Here is a 26,132-nt window from a genome sequence, read left to right as displayed (position 1 = left end):
GCTAAACAACATAAAGCCAAAGTGGAAATAAATGCTGCATTCAACCAAAAGAGTGCAGATTATGAAGTCTGTATACTATATTGGCCTTCAGTAATCACGAGCTTTAAATAGAGAAGATCAGCACATCCGACTACCTAATGCAGTAGTTCATACTACACCATTTTTTTGCCCCTATCAAAATCATTATAGGTTATAATGATTTTCATTCAGTCAGGACTTTACGCTGAATCTAGCCACATGCATCACAGGTAGATTCTAGTAAAGCATTGATTAATGCCTGGTTTTAAAATTAGTTAACTGGACTTGCAGCCATTATTTTGTGCCCATGTGGCTGGACACCACAAGGCACAATTGAGCCCGATCGAACCGTTATACCTAGGATTTCTGTCGGCTAATGGTGGTCTCTCAGGTTTTGAAAATGGGCCGACAGTCCGCCAACAACTCTTGTAGTGTGAGCTGGACATTACACTAAGGAAGAGCACCGGAGTTGAGCCTTTTTTCATTCACTGTCATCAACAGAAAGAAAAAAGAAAGGAAGAGATGATAAAGCCGATAATTAAAATGAGGTCGATAGGTTTAATTTATCGTGCGATTAATTGATTTATCGTTTATCGCGACAGGCCTAATGATTGGCCTCTTAAAGGTTTGAAGTTAAATCGGCTTCAGGAGACCTTCATGGTTATTGTTTTGCATTCATCTGCTCCTCCTCTTGCGTCTTTGTCAATCCTCTCACCCTCCATCCTCCTCTTCATCTGTCCATCTCGTCCTGATTGAACCCGTTACCTCTGTTACCTAAGGCAGGCTCTCTGGGGTGGGCGTGGCTTGCTGGCGTCACGTCGGCTTCTGTGTCAGTTGGTTAAAAAATGGGGGGGGGAGGGGAAGAAGAGGAGGCGGACCGGAAAGGCAGCGCCACCGGAGGCGTGGGGGGAGCTGCTACACTCGTCCGGCTGAGGCCCTTTCCAGCGACTCATTGTTTTGTAATTGTCCCATTGACACTGCGTCCTCGCCGGAGAGCCGGTTAAACTGCGAAACGAGGCTAGAGGTTTGGACGCTCACAAACTCTGACACACTTGCCCAGTGAGGGAATGTGTTAGCTGTTAAAAGATGGAGCACACACCGACTGGAGTTAGTTTTTAAAGTGGAACATGTTTCTCTCAGCACAGTAGGAGACCACAACAAAAAAGTTTCAGCCACATGACATGGGTGAGTAGCTGGAGTTTCTTTTGAGTGACTGAGTGCATGGCAGCTCTTCTAGTTGGCTGACAGTTGTTTCCACACAGCGGTCAGCTTTTTACCCCTCCCCCCTGACATCTTTAAGTTCATATTTCTGCCATGTATATTTTTATCAGACACAAGGCAGGGGGAGATCTATCATACTGACCTACATGTGGTGCAGTGCAATTCAGGCAGAGCACAGCTCTCTCGTTTCATAAGGCATATTATGAAATAGAAACAGAAGTTGTCCTTGTTATCCAAATAAAATCCTAGTTTACAAAAAAGTCTAAAAAACTCATTTGACTGGATGCAAATTGTCATTGTTTTTATCATAACCTGTGTAAAGCATAGGTTTTGGATTACAAATAGCTGTGATGAAGCATTTAATCACAGATTGCACATTTTCTGAAAGGTTTATAACAGCATTCACTTCCCTCTGTGTGTTATTGTTACAAATCTGATTGTATAAGCCTATAAATTGAATAAAGTGGCTTCTAGTCTCTCAGTAGTTCCTAGAAATTAAGGTCAGGCTGTTACTTGGCAGTACTGACTTGATATTATTCTTTACAAAAAAAAAAGTTAATTCATTTTGCGAGTCATGCCCTCATTGAACCATGAATTAAGAGGGATTTATTTTACTGATCAGGTTTCAGTTTATTTAGTCATTAAAGCTAATACCGACTTTTGTATAAAGAAAATAAAACTCAATTAAAATATGCAAATTACAGTTTGTTATCTTCAACACATGTCATGGTCTGTTTTATTATTTGTTGTGCTATTTATGTCTAAAACATAAATTATTTAAGATAAAATTTACTATCTGAAAAACAAGCTTTCATGTGCACCTACTTACATTGACATTAAATGCTACAGAATCCTGTGTGAAACTTGTTGCTAGTCTAACATAAATCTTATTAATGCTAGCTTATTAGCTTGATTTTTGTGCCTCTTTGACGTCATCGTCACATATACTGTTTAAGGAGAATCCACATATTTTCTTCATCAGGGTGATTTTTTTAAACTTTCCAATTCCCTTATCCTTTAAAGAAAATTCATGTATCATCCCTCAGTTGTACTTTTAATAGGCAGAATTGTTACTGAAGAAAATATACACCACTGGACAGTATGTTAATAAGTAATAATGTTAATGAGTGTTTCGAGTGTCTTAAATTAAAAGTTTTCCACCTATTTCCCGTATTTTTGTTTCTACAGTTTTTTGGGGGATTTTCCTATGCAAATGTGTGATGTTAGCTTGACTAACCCTGTGTCAGTGTCTTATTACCTTACATTTTCCAGCGTGCGTACGAGCTGCACATACCGTATCATGAGTTTTGCAAGGTATTTGTTTGTTGGTATTTCCAGAAACCTGGACCCAGATTTTTGTGACCATATTTCTTCTCATTCATATTACACAACAAAGCTGACAAAGAAGTTGACTCTCATAAGTTTGTGTGCGCAACCACTTTATCGCTTACTTCAAAGAAAGAAACTACCTGGATGTTCAAACACTGCTGAACAGTAAATATAATTGTTACCAGCATGTTTTCATATGCAAAATATTAAAGTTTTGTGTTTTATGTCTTTAAGAAACCTTAATAACATGTACAGTAACAGGATGACTGTAAGTGACTGCTTCCGCACATGCTCTGCTATCCTACGTATGCTCATGGGGGCGTGTATTTTATTTTTTCTTTCATTTGGGATAGGGGGAAGGTAGAAAGTGACACTCAGATCCTCCCATAGACATACCCCTTGAATGGGGCCCCAGCTCCAGCATGCAGGGTTATGTAAGCTTTCATCTGCCATCCCTCCTACCTTCCTCTGCCTTGCATTGGTGTTGTTATTGAGTGGAGAGGAACACACGGAGCGGTCAGCTAGAGCAGTCAGTCACTCACCAAAGCTGCCGATTTACAAACCAGCTGCATATTAAATTTAGGCTGAGAGGAGGGTGACAAACCTCCTCCTTTAATTTCCAGTTCACAAAACAGAGGGTGATTCCAGTGTGACAGAAAGGCAGAGAAGTCGAGCTCTTATCTTTCCGCAGTAATCATGCTGCTTCTGGACGAATCCGAGTCTTTTTCAGGTAGGTGACATTACTTGCTTCACGTTTTAGGAGAACTGGTGCTGCAATGAGTGCATAAACCCGGAGGGAAATCTGTAGAAAGTTTTGGATGCAAGATAAGTGAAAAGATCTTGCACAAAACACCAGAAACAGGATTTGAGGTTAGACTATGAGAAGCGCAAGAAAAAGGATTCGGAGATGATTCACAGCCAGTGGCTTATTTGAAAGATAATGATCGGTACTGGTGTGGTGCAGCGCTACTTCTATGCGACATCTTGTTTGCAGAATAACAGCATGGACTGAAGGCAGCACGGGGCAATGAATTCATAGGAAGACCTTCAAAAGTGAAAAGGACTCAAAACAGGGGTGTTTCTATGAGTTTTGAAGAAAACAGAAGCTCCTTCACTGCTGGACTGTTAAGTTACTTAACGTTGTTGTGTAACAGCAGATCGTACCGACCAAAGCAAGCATCGTCCGTCTTCTCATGTGTCTGCCAAACCTCTTTAACTTCAACTTGTCTTTAGACCCGCCCGTCCCTCTCGGATGTTATTCCTTGTTTTGTCTCCTTTCTTCACTTTTTGTGGGGTTTTTTTTTTGCCGGTCTCTTCATCTCACGTACGCAGCCTGTTCCTTCTGTTGTCGTCCAGGTCCCGCCTTCCCATTGGCTGCTCGTATCATTACCTAAACCCCGGCTTGTGTCTGATTGGTGGAGCCGTGCGGGCTTGAGCCATGCTCGAAGTGTGAGCATGTGGAAGCAGGAAAACATGGTTCAGCAGAGCACTGGGTTATGGGGGTAAACGTGACGGGCATAAAGGAAGGACGGCTCAGCATGCGAGGGTGCTGTTCAGCTGAATAAATGTTGAATACTGAAAGTTCTGAAAATGTTGTTTGATTAGTTTAACAAGTTGAACTTTATTTTGCCTTCTTTTGAAAAAAAAAATGGACATCACTACAGTTACCTCGAGGTAAATCATAAATTTGTTTTCTTGTTTTGCAATGCATTTCAGAAATGCCTGAACTTTTAATATCAACTTCAACATAAACCATGTCTTGTTTTTACTAGCAACTTAACAAATTTAGATTTACATTGATCAGAAATGTTTTGAGCAGCATCATTTGTAATGTAGCTGACTAATTTCTCTATAATAAAATATTTTTTCTAGCCTTCCTGCCCTAATTGTAGAGTAAACATTGTATTCAGAGAACAGATGCTGTAAAACTGGATTTGCTGTTTGTTATGGATTTGCACAGTTAGGTTAGATAGCATTACAGGGTCTGTGTAGATCATTACCTTAACTCACATTTCCAAAAGGCTGTCAACGTTTCAAAATCCAGTCTGCTCAGTGAAAGAGGCTGAAAAGCTCAAAAGGATAAAACGGAGCATTATTTCTGTATTCTGCTCAAGATTCCTGTTGAAAGTCTTGCTCTCTGTTGTTTTCTCACAGCCTAAAGGCCATGGAGGAGAAAATAAAATGCTTTTCATCCCTTTTTTTTATGTAACGTAACACATACCTGCAACACACATCTCAGAAAGAAAGGCTAAGTTTCTGTAAGTACTTTTGTGAGCAGTATATTAGACACTTGGCTGAAAGTAAAAGTATACGTTTTTCCCTTGGCTAGATTTCTGAAACGTTAACAGATTCCTCTTTGTTTGAATAAATTTTATTCAGGATGTTCTTTAAGACATTGCCATAACTTGAAAAGAGGATGCACATTGACCATCTATGGAGAAATTACAAATGTCCACATGTGTCCTTACTTGTTGAGATTTCATTTGGGAGTCTTCGGGCGAGCTGGAGCATTTGATGAGTCATTATTACTAAAATGAGTCATGACGAGCAGCGATAAGGACTAAAGAACACTCAGTTCTCCTAATCCATTGTGCTGAGTGTGTGTGTGTGTGTGTGTGTGTGTCCTACCCCTGTGTGAGTACAGTCTGTCTGTTAGTGAGGAGCTGCTTAGTGAAGGAAATAGAAAAGTAGACCTCTGTGGTACACAAACAGGAGAAAGGGTTGACAAACTACAGATTGCTTGTTCTGTTCTGACAAACTAAGAGTCCAAAGTTACACACAAGACTTTTTAATACTGTCTTTATAAGTGAAGGGTGTTTTTGTCACAGTGACCTTTTGTAGTATTATACGTTTTTTCCACCTTGTGTCTTAACTCCTGTGCTTTGGGTGGAGTTTTTCCCCTGACAATGCTCCAGCTCCAGTCTTTGTAAGTAGTTTTAGTTAGTTTAATATCTCAACCATTGCTTGTTATAAAAATTAATAATCTGAGTCATCCTGCTGAGTCATCGGTTATGGGAGCCCTAATGTGCTGAGTCATCCTTTGCTGTTATTCAGCAAACTGAATCTGACTGGACTGTTTGTCTTCCTGAACATGTCCAGAAGGTTCTAGATGCTGACCACCACTCAGGAAAATTAGGGGGGGAAAGCATCTTAGAAAGAGCTTCTGTTGGTAATTCTGTCGGTTTTTCTGTACCGTAATTTGAGTTGGTACGCGTAGAGAAAATCTTCGTCTTAGTATATAATAAACTCAGACAGATGTGGAATTCTTTGATCTAAAATAGCCGTCTTGTGTTCTGACACAAGTTTTCCACAAAATGTTTAAGAGATCTGTTTCTTAGTAGGTGGGATTTCGCAGAAGTATTTTACAGGGGCTGAAGGTAGACGCCGTCTGCCAGAGAACATTACGCAACAGGCTATAGTTTGTCCAGCACGCCGACAGCCAGCTCCAGCTTCCAGCATGCGTCCTCTCCGCCTCTATCCTCCTCGTCCGATAGCTCTCCTCCTCCTCCTTCTTGGCAGCTTTGACACACTGGCCTACAAACTATCCTGTTCTACCTCACCTCACCCCTCTGCTGCTGTTGCTTATTGCATTACCTCCTTTTTATCTCTCTTTATTCTTTGCCATGACTTTCTCTTATGGTCCTTCATGGTTTCTTTGACTCATGTTTCCAGAGCGTTTCATAACTCACCTGTCTCACTCTAATAAAGCAGCCCTAATAACTAATTCAGGGCAGTCTCTTATGTAAGAGGTGTGTGTGCGCGTGTGTGTGTGTGTCTGTCTATGCATGTCTGTGTGCATTTGGGTGTCAGTTTGGGTGTACATGTGTCTTATTTGCTTTGAAAAATTTTGACTTTTCATGTAATAGCTAGTTGAATCTTCTGCTGAATCTGCATTTTAAATTTTAAAATGTGCAGAGTCGTTTATTTCAGTTGAAACCAGATATTTACATACACTGTACAAAAAGACAGGTGACCTTTTATTCTCACTGTCACATTAAATTAGGATAAACGTTTCTTGTTCCAAGATTACTAAGATTATTTCTTTTAGCTAAATGGCAAAATAATTAGATTTTTTAAAGACAGATTTTCATTTTATTCAAATTTAGATGTTTTCACACATTTCTGAAGCATTTGGTAGAATTGGCTTTTAAACTATTTGACTTTTGTCATACATACACGAAGAAACACCCATTAAATCAGTAATTTTTATGTCTGAGAGAGTCATTGGGACGTTCGAAGATAAACATCCTCCGTCTCTTTCCCCATCAACTCAATTTACTCTTGATCAGTTTATCTGTTGATTTGCATTTGCTCTCCCGTCATCCATACGTCGTGTTGGACTTCACTGTTACTCTTAAGCCTTTGTGAGGCTTCAGAGCGGTTGCTAAAGTATGAGAACAGCTTTCCAAACAGCCGGATTGAGGCGTAAAAATCCCCAAAATCGACAGGGTGTGCAGAGAAAACACTCGTAACTGCGTTTGCGCGTTTGTTCTTGAAACATGACGCCGTTCGTTTTGTAAGTGCGTCCTGGATGTTTGTGACGTGGTGCATCTTTGTGAGCGTGTGTATGCGCTCAGGACGTGAGGTTTGTGTGAACACGCTGGTTGTGTAACAGCCAGAGGCAGCAGTTATATAAGCGTCCGCTCTTGCCCGACCGGCCTCAGCAGTGGTGGCCTGTCTTTTTAGGAAGCAGCTCTCTTCTTAGTGAGATTGAGGCCTTATGCCAGCCGGTGTGACAGCGACAGTAATTGGGGTTTTAATAAATCGGGCTGTAGTGCACGGAGGCGTAGTCAGGACACCACAGCCTGGAAGTTTTGTACACTGCATACCTTTCATCATATGCCAACCTACTGACCTGATTTAACTCAATCAGTTTTTAATATCTGCACTCCTTCATCCACGTGCTGCTGGTTGGTGTCAAATCAGATAAAACTTCCTGTTATCTGGGATTTCTTTCCACCACGGCGCACTTTGTCGAGGAAATGAGATGAGTTGTTGCTGCATCTGTTTGGAGGAAGCAAACCTTTTTCAAGTTTGGGCAAAAGCTGAGGTGGCTTAACAAAGTAAAAAACTTGACAGCAAATATTACCTTTTTTTTTTATTGCGTTTTCTTTTAGACTTCTTGCCATCATTTGTTTTTAACAGGATATTATTTAACCATCACTTGTACACTCAACATTAGTTAATGAGAATTATGAACTCACTGGCAGATTGAGGATATATATTTTTTTCAAATCTAAAGTCGCACGTTGCCACATTAAAAATATCTTATTTCACTTCAAGGTAATATGAAGATTTTTATCAACCTGCTGGGTTGCTTCATGGATTTTTAAGTTTATTTGAATTTGCTACATTTAGTTTTGTCTCTGAAACACGAGCTTCTTTCTTGTAGATTTTAGTTGCTCTTAACAGTTAGTTTCTTCTCTTTTTCCCTTTATGATGCTCCACAAGATCCCAGTAAAATGTACACATGGGGCCAGTATGTTAGATGCATGGAAATTCAGAGTGAAAAGTGAACTCGTATGGATCCTTGCTGTGTTGTGCAATTAGAACTGATTTTCCTAATACTTTTTTGAGATCAAGCTGAGACCTAGATGGGGTTCCCAGCTGCTTTTGGCTATACGGGTTGCATTTAGCCGACACAAGTGGGTGCCATAAAAGAAGCCCCACTGTGACACTAGTTCTGCGTTTAGCCAGAGCAAACTTTTTAATTTGCCCACACACATGTTGTCTGCGACGTGTAAAATCCTGCGAGTAAACCCACCTGAGTTGGGTCACTTGATCAATTCTGGTTTACAAGTCCAAATCCCTTTGACCCTGATGAGTATTACCCTATAAGCACACACTGCAAGGGGATGAGGAGGATGAAGCTAGCTTCTCACTGGCTTCATCAAATTCAGCGTCCTCCAAGTCTATGTAAAAATGTATAGATAATGGAAACTTTTTTGTGTAAATACCATGAATTCAGTTATTTTTTACTGATAATCTCATGCCTACTTGAGATTGCATTCTTGCAAAAAGATATTATACAGAACTTGGTGTGCTACAGATAGACCTCTGATATACTTTCAGCTTCAAATGAAGCAGATGTGGTGTTGGGACTGTTCATTTCAGCCCCTGTCTGAACAGAAGAACATCATGCAGAGGTTGAAGCTGGGTCAGATTTTGGGCCTTCGTTGAATCAGTCGTCAGAAGAGAAAAAAGGATGTGAATGAGATTTTTGAAAGCTGAATCCGATAGCGACGGGTCATCGCAAACGTCTGCTTAAACCTAGATTTCCTCTTATGTATATTGTTCTTAATAAATATAAATCTTCCAGTGTGAATGTTGTGCTGTATTAAAATCAGCTGAATTCAGTGAACAACCCCTAAAAGTCACTGTAAAAATAAGTAGAGAATTAAATCATTTTAATTTCTTCCCATGTCTTGGTCATCTCAAAACGACTTTGTGCACCTTTTCAAAAGGTTTTTGGAGATGGACGTTATTTATTTATTTATTTACTTATTTTAATGTAACCTTACAAAATGGTTAAATGATAAGGCCTTAAAGTGGTCCATAAAGGTATCAGATGTGCAGTTTTCTCTTTTTGATGTATTATTACATTTTGCCTCTTACTCTTTAATTATCCAACAAGCTGCCCTCCCTCTGCTGCATTTCATAATCCTGACGTTTCACAATTCCCACCCATGTTTTCCAAAGCAGGTTAAATAACAATCATGACACAGTGGTAGCAGAAGGGCACATAATGTACTGTATGTGTTTATCTTCTTAAGTATATCAAGCTTAGAGTCAGAGTCTCTTTAATGTCTCAACCCTTACTTTGATTACAGAATTAGACAAACTATTTCAGTACTTTATTCATTTCATTGACGTCTCCATCCCTCTCATTCCTGCATGTTTCCCAGAATCCTCCATCGGCATTGAATAACTAGTTTGTTCTCAGTGTGTGTGACGTGAAGGATTCTCCACAGTTGTAGTAGGAAATATCTGCCGTCATCCGTAATCTGCTTACGTGGACGACAGCCGGAGGGCATCGGGGCGCGACACAGACAGAATGCCCATTTCAACTCCTCTTTTTTTTTCCCCCACTTCCTCGTTATTTAATGACATTTGATGTTGCCAAATGAAAAAAAAGAGATTGCAGAGGCAGGAAAGTGTAGGCGACAGACACACAGGATTTGCCAGTGAAGCGAGACAGATAATGAGATGTCTGAAACCGAGAAAAAAAAGTGGAACCTTAGGTAAATGATGTGCACTCTTTGTCTCACCACTGTTGAGTCCGCGGAAAGTTAAATTAGGTCAAATGCTCAGGGTCTCAGTCTAGACGTCAGTACTCAGCTGCCTGACTTCATGTTTATAGATGCAAACTCGGAAATGTTCAAGCAACTTATGCTAGAATGTCCTGAACCTTCACGAAGATAACGGCTTCCAGAGAAACAGCTGGGAGACGGGAGATTATTTTTTTGTCCTGTCTGCATTTTAATGAGCCAGCTCCAGAAAAGGTTATGATGTCACTTCATAGATTTTTACAGCTTTTTGAGCTTAAGAACAAGACATTTTGCCTTCTATTTATTGGAAATTCAGTCTGAATGTGCCATGAATGACAAAAAAAAAATGTACATTTGAACAAAGTTTCAGGAGGCGCCATTTATTTAATTCCCCTTTAGGGTTAATAAAGTATTTTTGAATTAAAATTTAATTTACAGGGTAACCAACAATTTTACACTGGTTAAGCATTAAATTATGTGTTCATTAGGGTAGCAAGAGAGATTTGATTCTGTGTCTCAAATGCAGCAGGTTAAATCTAAATGGTTGTCCCATCTGAAAGTAAGAAGTATGCGAGGCAGCCGGTGTGTTTTCTTTCTCTTCATTTTTCTTTTTTTAACAAGCCAAACTCTAAAGTACTGTTATATAAACTCTCAACATATACCACAAATGGAGTTGCATAACTTTGTGGTTGCAGGAGATGTTTACAGCTGCAGCTGCCCTCAGAGACGCCATAGCATATTCACGACAAACAAGGGTTTGTCGAATTGTTTTTCTCCATTCATCGCTTCCCCCGGCACCAAGTTTTTCTTCCCACACTCGACTAAACAAATTAATGGTTTGGAAAAGCTGCTGTGGGTTCTGAGTTACTGAGTGACACTTCAGACTTCTGATGAGGCAGCCCGTTATCAGGATGCTTGCTAACGTGTTTTTTGTTGTTGTTGTTGTTTTTGCAGCTCACCTTGAACTCCTTTTGAGGTTGAAGCTGCTTTCTTTGTTTGTTAGTTTCATCCTCCGATTTCTGCCTTACTTGTTGCACGTTGATCATTTGATTCAGTCACCTAGCAACTGTCAGCAATTACGCTTGAATTTTCTCAAAGTAATTCCTCCTAATTAGCAGGGCAGGTCTCGCATGTTGAAATTGCATGAAGATTGGAACCAGAGTAGACAGTTTCCTCTTGTTCTTTCATTGCAGCTACTCCTGAGCTCTTCAGTTTGTCCCCAGTGCTGGAAAAGACAAAGGGTTCGCCACTTTATCGTTTTGAGTTCGCAGAGATCATAATAAGAGGATTACTGTTACTATAACAAAGACTCAGTGTGTCACAAATGTTGAAAGCATTGCCAAAATGCCTAAGTTCATTAAATTCTCCGGTCATAGAATGAAGGAACTGACCGTTGTAGTAACAAGCTTAAAACTGACCGTCAGAAAGTTAAGTACTAGAGCCCACATAAACATATTATCTGCATCAAAAGGATTGGGATTTTTATTCAACTTAGAAATGATTTCCAGCTCTTCTGTTATACAATATACAGTATTTATTTTTTTACAATAATTGTAGAAAATATGGAATTTGTTACTGACTGAGCATGGCCCATTAACCAATATTAAGGTAAAGTTATATTACTTTAAAAGGAGACACTGCTGCAGTAGGTAACTTTTTTAAACAATATGTTGTTTTACATGTTTGTTAACTGTCACCGTGTCAGTCAGGCTTGTGTATGTGCTGCTAAATGTGCTAACTGTGGAGAAACAACTTAACGGGACAGGAAAATTGTTTGGTTGTTTCTGACCGGGAGCTGTGTGTTTCTGCAGATGGCAGCAGGACCACATGGTGGAAGCAGGGCAGCTTTTTTCTTTCTTTTTCTTTTTTTTTTTTTTTTTACAGATTATCTGTCTCATATTATACAGTCAGAACATTGCGACAGTTTTAACGAATATGTAAAAAACATATTGTTCATAAAAGTTACAAACTGCAACTTTAAAATTCAAAGAAAGTGACAAGAGTCTTCTTCAGCTGAGACTCTCCCCCACCTGTTGCTGTGCACTGCCTCAATAGACAGCTAATATCAGCTTGTTGAAATGTATTATTCCACAAAAGTGCAGTGATAAAAAGATGTATTATAGCAATGAGCATGTGAAAATCTGCTAAATTTTAGCAGTAGTTTATTCCATTTTCTTGTTTCCTTTGTTGCAGCAAAAAATCGAAATAATGAAAACTGTTCATGTTAAGATTTGTGTAAATAATATTCAGTGAGACAATGAAAGATTTGTTATTTTACCTATGATCAACATTTTATATTAAGATGCTCTAAGAGCTTAAACAGAAGCAGCTGGATGACATTGAACATTTTGTGTAGAGTTATCGTACTGTTCTCACAATTCATAAACTTGTTAGATTTATAGCTGACATGTTTTTCTTCTAGCAAGTTCTTCATAGGACTAACTCATGGCTTCTTTTAATACAATAACATCTAAAGAAAAAAAATGTTGGTTTAAAAGTGAAAGTAGGTTTCAGAAGTTTACCCATCATGTTCAGCAAGCAGCAGGATGCTCTGCCGTAACGGTGGTGATGCTTTGATGGCTGGCCTGTGTGGGCTGCGGGTTGCAGTAGGAGCTGATTAACCGAAAGTTAATAAATGACAAGCTGAGTTATCTGGATGTTATTTTCTTTATTTTTTTCCCTCCCACAATGTCATGTGGGTTTGTGTCTTTACATGATCAATTACGTTCGTCTAAATACTGATTTTGACCGCGGATTCCTTGAGTCTCAGTGAGGGAGCATTGATTAACCTTTTTAGTTACATAACTTATTTAGTGCCTTTATGTGGGTGGGTTGTATAACCTACCAGGTCCTACTGAGCTAAGATTAATAAATGCACTTCCATTTAAGTTAAATATGATGTCATTTTTTAATTAGCTTAGTTCAAACATTTAACAGCCACTCTAATTATTTCACTTCATAAGTTTGATTGTTTTAGATGAGATAAAGATGTGTGTTACTCATAAAATGTTTGGAGTCCTCTTGCAGCTGCTGCCAGCCTGTTAATTGCCTACACATGAGCGTCCCACTCTTCTATTATTGGTAACTTCAAACAGAAATCTGGTGAGCAAACATGTCTCTGCTGCACTTATCCTTTCAGTTTTATCTCCACTCTTTTAGTTGGATTGGCTCACAATGTACAATTTTAAATGCTAATAAAAACCCACAGCTAATGGGATTTTTAAATGAAACCTCCAATTTATTGTGGCAAGCAATATTACTTTGCTGTTTGAGTCAAGTAAACATGTTAAACTTTAACTGGACGGTATCTTGTGAAGCAGGCATGAGTGCAGTAGGTGTGTCTAAGAGCGTTTTAGAGCACATTTCGTAACCAATTTGACAAAATGTCCGCTTTCTTACGTTGGTGAATGAATCTTTGACTTGTCGTCCTCTTGACCCCTCAGCGGGAAGGCGTCCGATTTCCCAGAATCTGCGTCTGTGTTTCGTTTGCTCGTGTGTGCAGTGTCAGGATTTTTAACGTGTGTGTGTGTCTGTGTGTGTGTATGTGTGTGTGTGTGTGTGTGTTTGCTGACCATTCCTGACCTGAAACTCACAACCTGCTGAATCGATGCGGTTCCCACAAGTAAAAAAAAAAAAAAAGTGTTCTTAGGTTTGTCATACCCAGTGAATTGCAGGTGATTCTAGACAGTGATCAAAACTTTTTAATGAAAATAAGACGTAAACAAATATCATTTATAAGTAAGTTTATCAATTAAATACCTCTGTTTTGATTTTAAAAAGCTATCTTTTCAGTGATTTCCAATCACAGTACTGAGACTGCATTAAAGTTAAATATTTGCAAGCATCATTCAGATGTTACTTGGGAGACCTGAACTATTTTGTGTCATTTGGGAATTACAAGTCTAAATAAATGAAGAAAGAGCAACAGTGGAGTTCCTCAAGGCTCTCTTCTTGGGCCAGGCATATTTTTTTATTATTTTTTTTTTATCATGTCTTAGTCATTTTCTTCAAACATTTCTTGTTTTTAACGTGAGCCTTAAAGTTCACTATTATTCTCCAAACATTTTTCTTGCCCTTCACCTCTTGTTCTTTTATTTTTTTTTCCTGTAAAGCATTGCGAATTACTTTGTATGAACGGCGCTAACCAAATAAACCTGCCTTGCCGTTGTGTAAATGTTGCTGAGTGTGAACGGCGGCTCTAAGTTTTAATCTACCTAATTAACCTGGTGCCTCATTCCCTCCAATGATGTGCTTTTGTGAGACAAACATCTCATTTTACATAATTTGGATATGTGTGAACAGTGTCAAATTAAAACACTTTTGTTGGACTTTATTGGCAAAACCAGACTTCACTTAGCATATTGATTCATCACTCTGATCTTTACACGCCAAGTCCTGCCGCTTTGTTTATAGCATATTTTAACATTTACTGTAGACAGTTTCATTTGCGATTGTGTAAAGATGTGGGTGTGCATGCCGGAGTGTGACTCTGCGCATAGCTTTGAGAAGCTCAGCGCTTCAAAACATACTATGCTGTGTGGCATTTCGAGAGAACAGTAGCAAGTGTTAGGCGATGTTGTTGATGCTTCCCGAGAGCAAACATTGGATGTGTTGTGTATTTTGCTTTATGAAATGTTAAACATGTAAACTCACTTGCTGATATTTCCATTTCCTGCTCATTTCTTTTGTCGTCTCCTCTTGCAGTGTTTCTGGAAGGTGGCAGCTAAAACGAGAGTACCCTTTTTTGTTCTGTAGGCACGTACAAGTGCTCTGAATTTAACCTCTGTTGTTCATTAAAACAGGATGTGTGTGACATTTATAAAGAGCTCAGCTACTTAGCAGGCAGCTGTACTCTCAAGCCCTCCCTGCCCATGAGTTATTATCCCCTGTGGGTCGAAGTAAGTATGTGAAAAGGCGATATAGCAGAAACGCTATATTACACCGTTTTAGGCGGGATACATTTACGCTTAATCTATGAGACGGTTTAATGTGGGACATGTCCCATAAATAACTATCAAGACTTCTGTTAATTAAAATGATTATTACTGCAAGCATTTCTTGGCAGGAGGCTGCCTTTGCTGAAGCAATGCCACAAGGGAGAGAAGGACAGTCGGTCTCTCTACGCACTGGTCTCCAGGGATTCTGTAAAAACAGCACAATTTAGTAAAATGCAAATACTATATGTAGTTCAGGGTGAAGAAAATGTCGGAAACGCCTTCATTTAGCGGCATTAAGTGAAAAATGCGATACTATAAATCAGGCAAAGTGTCACATTGAAATACTGCTGAGCCTCCATGTCCTCTAGAAATTACACGTCTGCAGAATAAAATTGTTTTCCTCATTACATGCGAGGTAATAGCCGACAAGGTTACTTTCAAAGTCATTTGACATTTTCTCTGAGCAATGGAAATGCATTACTGAACTATGTTGGAATTAACAGGAGTTAGACGAGCTGGATGACAATGTGAAGACTCTGACCTCGATTTGAGTAGAGTGGGAATATTCTTTTAAGAAAATGTTATTAGAGAAGAAAAATGCTCCTGTGTTGATGTAGACTTTGTTTACCAGCTGGCATGAAAAATAAAAGTAGATGAAAGATTTCAGGTTTTGGATTTATTGAACATTTNCTTTTCCTCTTTCCTTTGGTTTTCCTGCCTCTTCGGACTGTTTGTGTGTTTGTGCTGATGTCGAGGCTCTGCACATTTCAGGAACTGTTATGTAACTGTTGTGTAAGGTTGTGCCGGACAAATGGAAAATGGGGTACACGGTGTTTTCGAGTGAATTTCTAAATCTGCGTCTGGTGACGAAGGTTGTTTTCTTTCTCTCGTCCTTCATCTGACGATAAGATTAATTAGACTCGTTTTATGAAACCTCCTTCATTTTAATTACAAGGGCCACAGTTTTTATTCACCATTTCCTGAAAAAAAACTAAACCGTCTGATGCACTTATGTTGCTGGCATCCAGTCAGAGGAAAGCAATGGTTTCATAAATATCAGGAAAAGTGTCTGCCCAGTTACAGATTTATTCTGTTTGCTGTTTTTGTCATACTTATACGCTCTAGATCAGGGGGGGCTAAGTCGAGTCCTGGAGGTGTACTACTCTGCAAGTTTTAGATGCAGACCTTCTCCCAAACTGAGTCAAAGGAACAGCTTACTAGTTCTCTGTAGAGCTAAATGACATGTTAGTCATCTGGCAAACAGCAATAAGTCCACTTGTTTTCTTAAATACCAGTCTGGAACATAAAACCAAACAAACTCGAAGCCTTCAGATTTTCACTTATTTAATTAGTGTTTGCTTTTTGTTTTCCTTTGGGACTTTGTTCACTAGTTTTCTGACCCTCAGTCAATGTTTAGCCCCGTCTATTAAGTGTTAGTGCCACAGCAGAAAAAAATAACTGCCTGGTATGTTTTTGCAATGGTTTGTTGTTTGAAAATAAATTAGCATTCGGTGCCATGGCTAAAACAACCCTGATCTTTTCAAACCACAGAGATGCAATGTAATTATTTAGAAGTGTCAACGTTATTGTAGCATTTGGGGAAAGCTGGAGGGGGTCGCAGTAACACAGATCCTGCAGTTGTTCAGATATTTCTAACTGAGGTTGAACAGTTGGACTGAAAAGATCTGCTGGAAATTGGGTACTTATTGCCATACATTTATAGGAACAAACTCATTTTTCACTTTTCTTTTTTTTTTACTGACTCTTAAGCCAGCAACTTTTTCTCAGCATTGTTGGATCATTTTCTTTAAACATTAAATATCAACACGTCAATCGCTCAGAGCCACGGCAGAGCTGGTGTCATCGGCAGCCTGGTTGAGAAGTTTGTTGCCACGGACTCTAGGAGCGTTTTATGTAAGCTGTTTTTCACTTCACACTGAGATCATCATCACCACCGGCCTCCGTGCCCCATTATGGCAAGGACGTTTGTGCGAGTGCATGCGAGCTTATGTACATTCTCATGCCAGGCATCACGCTGAGAGCATGTTTTCTGTGCTGGGCTTTGTGTGTGTTTGCACTGAAATGGAGAGTGTGTGCGCGTGTGTGTGTGTGTGTGGGGCATTGTTGTGTCCTTGTTGGTCCAGTCTTCCCAGGCAGAATCTTGGCTGGACTGAAGGATAAATTTGATTGGTGTGTTTTCATGGTGAGGGATCCAAAACCTGACAGAACATCATGTTATTTTCTGAACCAAACTGGAGTCTTGCTATGTACAAAATGATTTTTAGGAGGGATAAATCTTGGTTTTATTGCTACTTCATTTATTTTTAGATGGAAAGCAACGGGCTGAGAAATCTGTTCCGTCTCTAAAGTGTTCCCCACAGAAACATAAACACAAGTGATTTTACATGTGTGTTGGATATTTAATCATTGATTAATGTTGCTTTATGAGTGCTCGTCCCCTGAAATACGTCTGTCTGTGCGTCAGTGTTTGTGCCCTGTCTTGTGTTTCATAAGCTGTCCATTTTTATGATGCAGCTCTTACATAAGCTCCAGATCTGGTTCAGTGTGCTTCTGACTGAACAAGCGAGAGAAGGAGGGCAAGAAAAAGAGAAGGTTAAATAAAGTTACGTTCAAGGAGATTGAGATAAAATTGATATAAAAAAAGTAGAAAAAGCGATACAAGTTTTCACTTTTCTGAGGGGTTTTAGGGCAGAGAGAAGAACTTTACTTGCACTGGTTAGTAAATGCCACCCTGAGCCTCTTTCTAAAAGATTAAACAAGAAAAATATAATGTTTTTCATTATTATTATTATTATTATTATTATTATTATTATTATTATTATTATTATACCCTGCAAGGTTAAACTCAAAACTCAGAAAATAAATCCTGAAAATTACAAGAAGTTTTGAAATTAGAGATGCGCCTGAATTTTGGTTTATCCAAACATTTGACCTACGGGGGTTGTATTATAAAAAATATAGCAACTGTTTTTTTTGTTGTTGTTGTTGTTTTGTACTGTTCTTACTCTGCCCTTATTCTGCCTTATGTTAAGCTTATTGTTGAATCAGTTTTACATTGACAGCAATTCTCTTGGCTTGTGGAAACTGTTACAAACCAATAGCAACAATGGTTGAGGCGAGTTCACTAATCGGAGAAAGACAGGACTTAAAATCTTCCTTACTGGTCACCAGCTGGTTTCCTGATGCATCTCCATACGACATCATCAAATATTTTAAAATATGATCCTATACTTGGGTTGGGAGTTGTTCCAATCCAACTTCTGTCAGATAACAGACATCAACTTTACCTCTTTGAAAAAAATAATTTTAAATTCAACTAATGTTTGTCTATGACACATTACTGCGCATGTTTTCATTCAGATTTATACTTCAGTTCTTTGTGAATATTTCAAATCAGAGATAAGAAACATAAAAGGGAATTGGTGACAAATATGCGCTACGTAGGGGAAGTTATACTTACCGTGTCTAAATGGTGGTGCTTCCTGTTTTAAGTGGGTTGCCTGAGTGTTTAAAGTTGCTTCGCTGTAACAGTGAAACACCAGTCCATGCCACTTCCCCTGAGTCATCAGCTATTATAAAACATTGTTATGCAAGCCTTCCTGCTCTTGAGAGTTGGCAGACGCCATATTTTTTCATTCCAAAAACCTCTCTAACCTCTCTGTCCTTATCAAAACGTAGCCTGTCATTGTTTCTGATCCAACATACAAAAACCCATCAAGGTTTTGATGAAAACCAAAGAGAAATATACAATATACATATAAATATATGATAAACACATCGAATTTTGCAAAAGTGTGGCTTAAATTTGGTGTAAAACAACAGCAAAAGGGTGTGATTGGCTGTGAGGGAAAGTTGCACGTAAAATTCATAAAAGAATTTCAAGTTGTATTTATTCCTGGTTTGGCTGAGATGTTGCAGTTTTGTGTGTGCTACACAGTGAACTGCTGCTGATCCTTTTAAACCCTGAGCTCAGGCTCGGCTAAAACAGTTCATGTAACATGGATACAGACGCTTTCATTTAGAACTGCAGCAATTTTGTTCATCACGTTTGAAGTAACCGTTTTATTTTTTGCTGCTGTTAATATTAATTTTCATGATGAATGATAGCAATTGAAGCTAATCTCTCCTTAATTTGTTTTTATTGATCATTATCTGCGCTCCTGTTTTGCTCCTACAGACCAGTCCCACAGCGCCCCCTACAGCTCGGAGAATGAGGCTCAGGGTGGCGATCCGGCTGTGTGGCAGTGCACCCCTCCCCCATCTACCTCGCCTTCGGCGGAGGCACCGCACCACCCACCCACCTCGCAGTCCTTGTCCAGACCCCACTCGAGGCCGGCAAGCCAAAGCCACGCCCCTCCCCCCGCCCTGACGGGAACCAAGAAGAGGAGCTCCAAGCCGGCTCACATGAGACGAAACATCAGGTACCGGAGTCGGCGCCTCGGGCCAAGCTTCAAACGCGGTCTGAGTCAGAGAGCTTAGAAGGACGCCCACCTAGTTACTCTGTAGGGACCCTTGAAGAAACAACACAAAGTGCAACAATTAACCCCTCTATTAAAGCAAACTCAACTCAACGCCTTATAGAAGTGTTTTATTTTTTATTAATGCTAGACATTAGGGGCAGACAAAAAAAAAAACAGCTAAAAATACTTAATCTGATTCTATGTTTTTATCTTAGTAACACTTAGTTGTAGTTGCATTAAAATTTGTTTACCAGCAGTTTTATTATACTGTGCAGCTTTTTTCCATAAGCAGCCCAGTTGCCCATAAAATCTGTTAGTGATTTTCAAACACTGTATGCTGAGTCTACAGCCTCATTCCTGCTGACTGCCAGTAACCGTCTTAAAGCCGAACCCCAACTATGCTGCTTCACTGCAACACAGTGCATTTAGATAAATATCAAACATATGTCAGTAATGACGGATCTGGAGCCTATTTACAGCTTCTAGAGCCCTTTCCAACTGGGACACATAAATATTTCCATTAGGAGGATTATGACTGAGGCTTGAGGATTCTTTTAAAAGAGTTCATCTCATAGGTAAAGAAGACATACACCCCAAATTATTCAGCTAGCTGGAGGATGTATTAGCTTCAATGTTTCTGGATGTAAGCTGGATTTGTATTAGAAAAATAATTTTAAAAACAATCAGTCCTCATCAAATATTGGTTACAGTCTTAAGTAAAGAAGTTTTACTGCATTTTTTTTTAATGAACCGATCATAGATTTGTGGTCGATTTCAAACCCCCCCTTTTTTGTCAATCTTTGATGTGTCAGTGACTTTTTTTCAGTTTCTCTTTAAAAGCAATAATAATAGTCCAACAGAGTAAAGGTTGTTTTAAATCTGAGCTTTCCAAAAGCCCGACTCCAGCTCCAAAACAGAGGATCCAAATGGAAATAACTGAGCAGCGTTGTTATAAGTTTCCACCTTTCTGCTGTCTACTGATAAATCACCTCCATGGACTGTTTGACAAAATAACTCCTGTGGAAGTAATTGTGGGAGATAGTTTGCTTACAAAACTGCTAAAAAAAATTAAAAAAAAGAAAAAGTAGAAAATGGTAAAATAGCAAAAATAACTAGCAGCCTCCAAATCCTAGTTTTCTGTTGCAGCTAACATGAAACTATTTAAAACACTCCTCTTAAATAGCCTGATTTTGAGTTTTATCCCTCCAGAAACAAATAAAATCCCCTGATTCTGGTTAGCAGCAGAATTTTTTGGTTCATAGTTGACATCCTGTAGCAAAAGCAATTAAGACTATACCAGACGGAGAGCAACGTAAACATTCATTTTTCTACCTGTCTAATTTTCTTAATTCAGTACTTTGGTTATTTATGTTTAGTTTTAGTTGCCACATTTAGGAAACAGCAGCTAAAGTTATGTGTCATTTTGTGTTGAGAGGCCACTGGTGTTTGAACTTTAGAGTGAATGAGCTTCCCTGAAGCAAAACAAGTGAGCACAGTGGTTGCACTAAATACTGAATCCCTCTCTAAACTGAAGGATTTCAAAGTGGGGGATCAGTGTTTACTGGGGGCTCAAAGCAATTTCAGAGGAAGTGCTGTGTAATTTTTCTTCAATGTTTTATTAGCTATGAAAAGAAAATCTCAAATATCACTGCTGCAGGTTGATGGGTTCAGACTGAACTGAGTAACTGTAGAGAAATTTCACTGATTTCGATTAAATGAAAAGAAAAATGCTGTGTTTTGAGTCATCTGGATATGTCCGGTATTATTTTTAAAGTTTCGGTTTTATACTCTTATAATTTTTCAGGCATCCAGTGATTTTGCTGAAGAGTTAAAATAGAGCAGGTGTTCTACTTTTTTGTGAACTTTTTTGTCAGAGGGTACACTTAAAAAAATTTAAAATTTGCAATTTAGAAATGTTTCGCAATCTTATGTGCAGCTGCCGAAGCTACAGAAGACAAATATTTCACAGCATATAGTTCAGGTTTTATTACATTCGAAACAAAAGATATGCTTTGTTGGTTATTACAAATATTCCAAGAGCATCCCTGAAAAACAAAAAAAATTGACATTTCATGTAATAGAATTTGGTTGATTGTCAAAATACACAATTACAATTAAGTTAAAAGTATGTTTATGTGGCTACATTTTAGGAAATTGTTGAGGGAGCATCAGTTAGATGCAGTGACCAAAGTCGCCCAGCAGGAGGAGCTAGAGCGAAGGCAACGTCTGGAAGAGCAAAGGAAGCAGGATTTTCCTCTACCTCTACTGCCTGAATACACAACCGGTAAGAAGATGTGCAAAGATTAGTAATCCTTCAGTTTCTGAATCTTACATCTCTACTTTAACGATCTGTAATCAACATTCTTTATCATGCACAATAAAAATGATTGCTAATCAGACACACACCTGCCTAAACTTTTCTCCGTCATTGTCCATTCATTAACTCCATGTGTGCTTCCATATCTTTTCTATTTCTTCCATCTCATAGTTTCTGACTTACATGTTGCATTCTTCCTGTCCCCGTCCTCAGGCGATGTTACTCAGCATGTGCCCTCATCGTCTGCATCAGTGTCATTCCAGCAAAAAGTAAAGGCCACCAGACAGGATGCGATGTGCTTGGAGTCCAGCAGCACGAGTATCAGCGCAGATAAATGCAAGACTGACACACTCACCTCTGCAGCAACAGCACAAACACAAAAAACAGGTGAGATACACAATCCTCAAACGAGGGCTTTATTTTAAAACCAGCCAGCAGGGCTTTATTTTAAAACCAGCCAGCAGGGCTTTATTTTAAAACCAGCCAGCAGGTACTTTAAGTGTTTTGAAGACTTTGATAGTTGAAAATAACTGTTTTAATCAGATACATTAAGAGGATTTCTAATAGTGTTCATTTTAAGACCCTTTATCAATGGTTTAAGCACTTCTGTGCTACAGTTGTTGCTGCAAATTGGGCTTTAAAACACAAAGTTGATGACATATAAATGAGCTGTTTTTGATCAGGTTTCATAAGTGTGCAGAACCACACACCCCAGATTTTGAAACCAAAATGGAAAAATGGAAAATGGAAAAAATGTAATGCACCTCTAAAACCCCAAAATTTAAATAGGGTTTACTTTTTTGACTAAATACAAAAATGTAGTTTTGAATGTAAATGAACTATTCAGTTTATTTACATTTTTCATTTCAGTTTTAATTTTTCCAATCCAATGCGCAAAGTTAAAAAAAAATAAAGACAAAGAGCATAGAGGTATGTATATTTCTGGATTTAAACTGAGAAAATAATATTTTTTTGTTTAATTTCGCCTTGTTTTAACAATTCAATATTTTTATATTCTGATATTTGACTGTAGTTCGAGTAATGTCTTGGTGCTGGTTATGTTTGTCACTCAAAAAACCCTCAAACTCTTTATCATACCATAAAGCTTGGATGACGTAGAAACCAGATAGCTTCAAACGACTCAAACATGAAAAAAAAAAGTATAATATGAATTATACAAGCAAAGGTGAGGTTCAGCAAAGCTGTTATCATACACAGCTGCATTTGTGCCATCCACATTGTAACCATGTTAAATGAATGTGATAAAGCTTCTAGTTCTACTTTCTTCTGTTTCAGTCGGGTATCCGCACAGGCATTGTCGGAGTTTTATATGCATGTTCGATGTCTTCTTCTCTGTTTCTGGTGTTTTAACATGGCAGCTTTACAGCGCCACTTACAGGCATGGAATTGTAATTACATGCAACTTTTTGTCATTTGCCATCCTGCTGCTGTGTGGGCTCTTTTCACACCAAGGCCTTTACAGCCTTGAACAGTTTATGAAGATGTTTTCTAAAAGATGCGGTAAACAAATAATGAGAAATGAAAAATTAAAACAGGCTGATGGCCTTTAATTGATTTTCACTGTCGTGTTTTTGAAAATGACTAGAATAAATCTCACTCCCTTTATCCAAAACGTTTGAGCTTTGCTATATGTTACTGCATGTTTCTCATCCTGTAAGCCTGCATGCATTCAGTGCTACATTAAATCTGATGGTTAAGTCAGAGCCTTCCCGAGTGGCTCATCTGGGTAGAGAAGTTACTGAGATTGAATGACTTTCCCATTGTCTCATAAAGCCGCATATCTACTGTTTACTTCTCAACAGCCATATAACAAGCATCCATTTATTAAATTACACAGCCTATTTTAAATTGACTTTTTACCTCCAGGGTTTGGAGGAGCAGCACATCAAAGAGACTTTATCGCTAAGAATTTCCAGGAGAGAAAAAAAAAAGTTTTTTACTCGAAAACCACAGGAGAGATGTGTACTAGTATTTCTTTTTAAAGTTTTATCAGATGGGTTGTTAAATGACGAAGATTATTTTTAACATCCACAAAGAGATCTCAGTGTCACATAAACTTGCCTTCTTTTCTGTCTTTTTCTTCAGTTCTCTTCTCCTTTTCTTGTTTAGATAGCAGAGACAACATAAAGACAATTTCCAACAGAAATAGGCAATATCCTGATAAATGTTTCTAAATTTTTCAAGTTGATTGACTGTAAAACTTACTTGGAGCCATTTAAAACTCAGTTGTTACACAAAGTTAAACAAATGCAGTTAACATGACCGTGAGACTTTTGTAAGTTAAGAACAGTTCAGTAATTCTTCTTTTTCCATCCATGTGCTCAGATACACACACATCCAGCAAATCAATCAAATAGTCCAAATAAAGACACACACACAACCTGGGGTATATAAATGCATATTTTAGACTCCAGATCAAAGCAAATTGCAGACACACACCTGCAGTGTAAGGAGAAAGCTGGAGACAGGTGAACAGGTAAACACAGATAAATAATGAGAGGCAGAGGGATGAAAAGTGAGAAAACAGCCGAATGGAGGGAAGAGGGATGAAATGAGAGGGGTAATAAACCCGGCAGAACACACACACACACACACACACACTCATAATGAACACACACCTGCACCACACACCACAGTGGCACAGTGACATTTCCAGTTGGGGTTGCATAACCAGTCGCCCCCTCCACTCTAATCCTACTTGTATAACCAGCCATTCACTGCAGTTATATAAGCTCACTCTGAATTTTTTTTTTTTTAACACACACTCCTCCTCTTCACAGCGTGCTCTCTCAGGCTGCCAGCTTGTATAACTTTGATACTCCTTTCTGTTCTCGCTTATCAGACAGATTTTGCCCGACAAACACAGACGGACTCGATTTCTGTTATCGTTGGACAACTGATACCCCCAGCTAGCAGAGATGAGAGCGGCAAGGCTTATGGAAATTTGATGGGAACATATTGTAGCAGAAAAACTGCAGCAGATGTTTTTTTGTTTTGTTTTGTTTTAACACTGAAAGGCTTTTTTTCTTCAATTAAAGTATCCCCTGATGTTTATGCTTCTCTTTTACATTCATACATTTAGTTATTAGTGTCCTGTCAATAGAGCTATGTTTATACCAGCATTTAACACTGTGAGGGCTTGTTTTGTTGACAAGCTAATCTAACCTTAATATTTTCTGCAATGTATATAGAAGTGCTGACTAGACAGGAGTCAAATATCTTCTATCAAGATTTTAAAACTCCTCAAATGTTTCTTGTTGGGTGGTTTGAAGCCCTTTTAATGAGATGCTAGAAAAATTACCAGGATGCCATAAGCACACACAACTTTACCCTCCCCCACTTGTTGCTGAGCAGCGCTGGTCGTATAGCTGAAAAACGTTGATAAACTTAAATGAGAGATGTTTGTATAATTGCCTGTATCCTTGTAATACCTTTCCACCTTGGCATTTTGTTCCAATGACGCTACAAGAATTGAAGCCATGAGGCAATAATGATCCCACATTGCTAAGCATTTAGCTCTGCAGTCATATCAGCTTTGCCATGTAAACCACACATATGAACTACTGCCACCAAATCAACATGACTGTGCAACAATGACCTTATAACACTATATATATATAGTACATAGTGTATATTTATGTTTATGTACAATCATAAATAAATATTTGTATATAGACAAGACAGTGGCGTCATGAAAAAGTAATGTAACCGGTTGTGACTCAGCAGGACACCGTCAGTCCCGTCCACATGATTCAGCTCATTTAAAATAGATTTTTTTTTTCCAAAGAGTTGTCTAATATGCGTTTCAACAACATTTAATTTTTCCTTCTGTGTATCAAAAGCAGCACATAGACTCATGTAAAAGGTGCTTCTTAAAACAACTTTAATGGCAAAGTAGAAAACAGTGAAAGCTAAAACTAAATTTTGGTGTTTTTTTTCTGCGATACCTGTTTTTTCTTCTATCTATTCTTACTTAAACACGGTGTTAAAAACTCATACTGCCTCACCTAAAGTCCTCCCTTCAACTAATGACGGACATAGAAACATTGTTTGCTTCCATTTACTTCAGTAAACTAACTGCATGTTTTGTGTGTATTTTTGTGGGGAACTGAGAAGCCAGCATGATTTTTGTCATGCCAGAATGCTCCCCTCAACATCAAACCTCAAATCTAGTTGTAAGACCAGGTTAAAATTTGATAGATAATAATTGTATTGTAAGTTTTGAGACCTTATTGATTTCTCTGCTTATTTATCTTCTATTCAGAAATAATAGATTTGAGGACAGATGACTACGACACTGTTGCTCAAGTCTCCAAAGAGGAAGAGGAGAGCGAGCCTAGTGGTGCACATGCCAACGACACCCAGAACCAACCGGACGCCCAAGGCAGGGTGCTCGTCAACCTCAACCATCCAGAGGCAGATGAGGACATTTTCCTGTCGCCACAGCTGGCGCGAGCAGTCAAACCTCACCAGGTATCAGGATACACTCAGAATAAGCATACAGATAAAAGTTCAGCTTTAGATGTGATGCGTGGTTAAA

General features: G+C 38.7%; 1 protein-coding gene across 4 annotated transcripts in view; it reads left to right on the top strand.

The window, feature by feature from the left end:
• LOC103154006 (helicase ARIP4-like) overlaps positions 1 to 26,132 on the top strand; it is a 59,215-nt gene that overhangs the window by 21,581 nt on the left and 11,502 nt on the right. The window contains exons 1-5 of one of the 4 annotated variants that reach the window (XM_016662372.1): positions 992 to 1,203; positions 18,972 to 19,215; positions 21,405 to 21,538; positions 21,743 to 21,958; positions 25,857 to 26,065. In XM_016662372.1, the coding sequence (XP_016517858.1) occupies positions 1,200 to 1,203; positions 18,972 to 19,215; positions 21,405 to 21,538; positions 21,743 to 21,958; positions 25,857 to 26,065 (807 nt within the window). In that variant the 5' untranslated portion in view covers positions 992 to 1,199. Of the gene's footprint in view, positions 1 to 991; positions 1,204 to 3,035; positions 3,299 to 18,971; positions 19,216 to 21,404; positions 21,539 to 21,742; positions 21,959 to 25,856; positions 26,066 to 26,132 lie in introns of those variants that run through there. The other 3 variants (XM_007575135.2, XM_007575133.2, XM_007575134.2) reach the window with 3 other exon arrangements.

Source organism: Poecilia formosa, unplaced genomic scaffold, assembly GCF_000485575.1.
Source record: "Poecilia formosa unplaced genomic scaffold, Poecilia_formosa-5.1.2 Scaffold370, whole genome shotgun sequence".
NCBI classification, from domain to species: domain Eukaryota; kingdom Metazoa; phylum Chordata; class Actinopteri; order Cyprinodontiformes; family Poeciliidae; genus Poecilia; species Poecilia formosa.
This window is presented reverse-complemented; position numbering and strand designations above follow the sequence as displayed.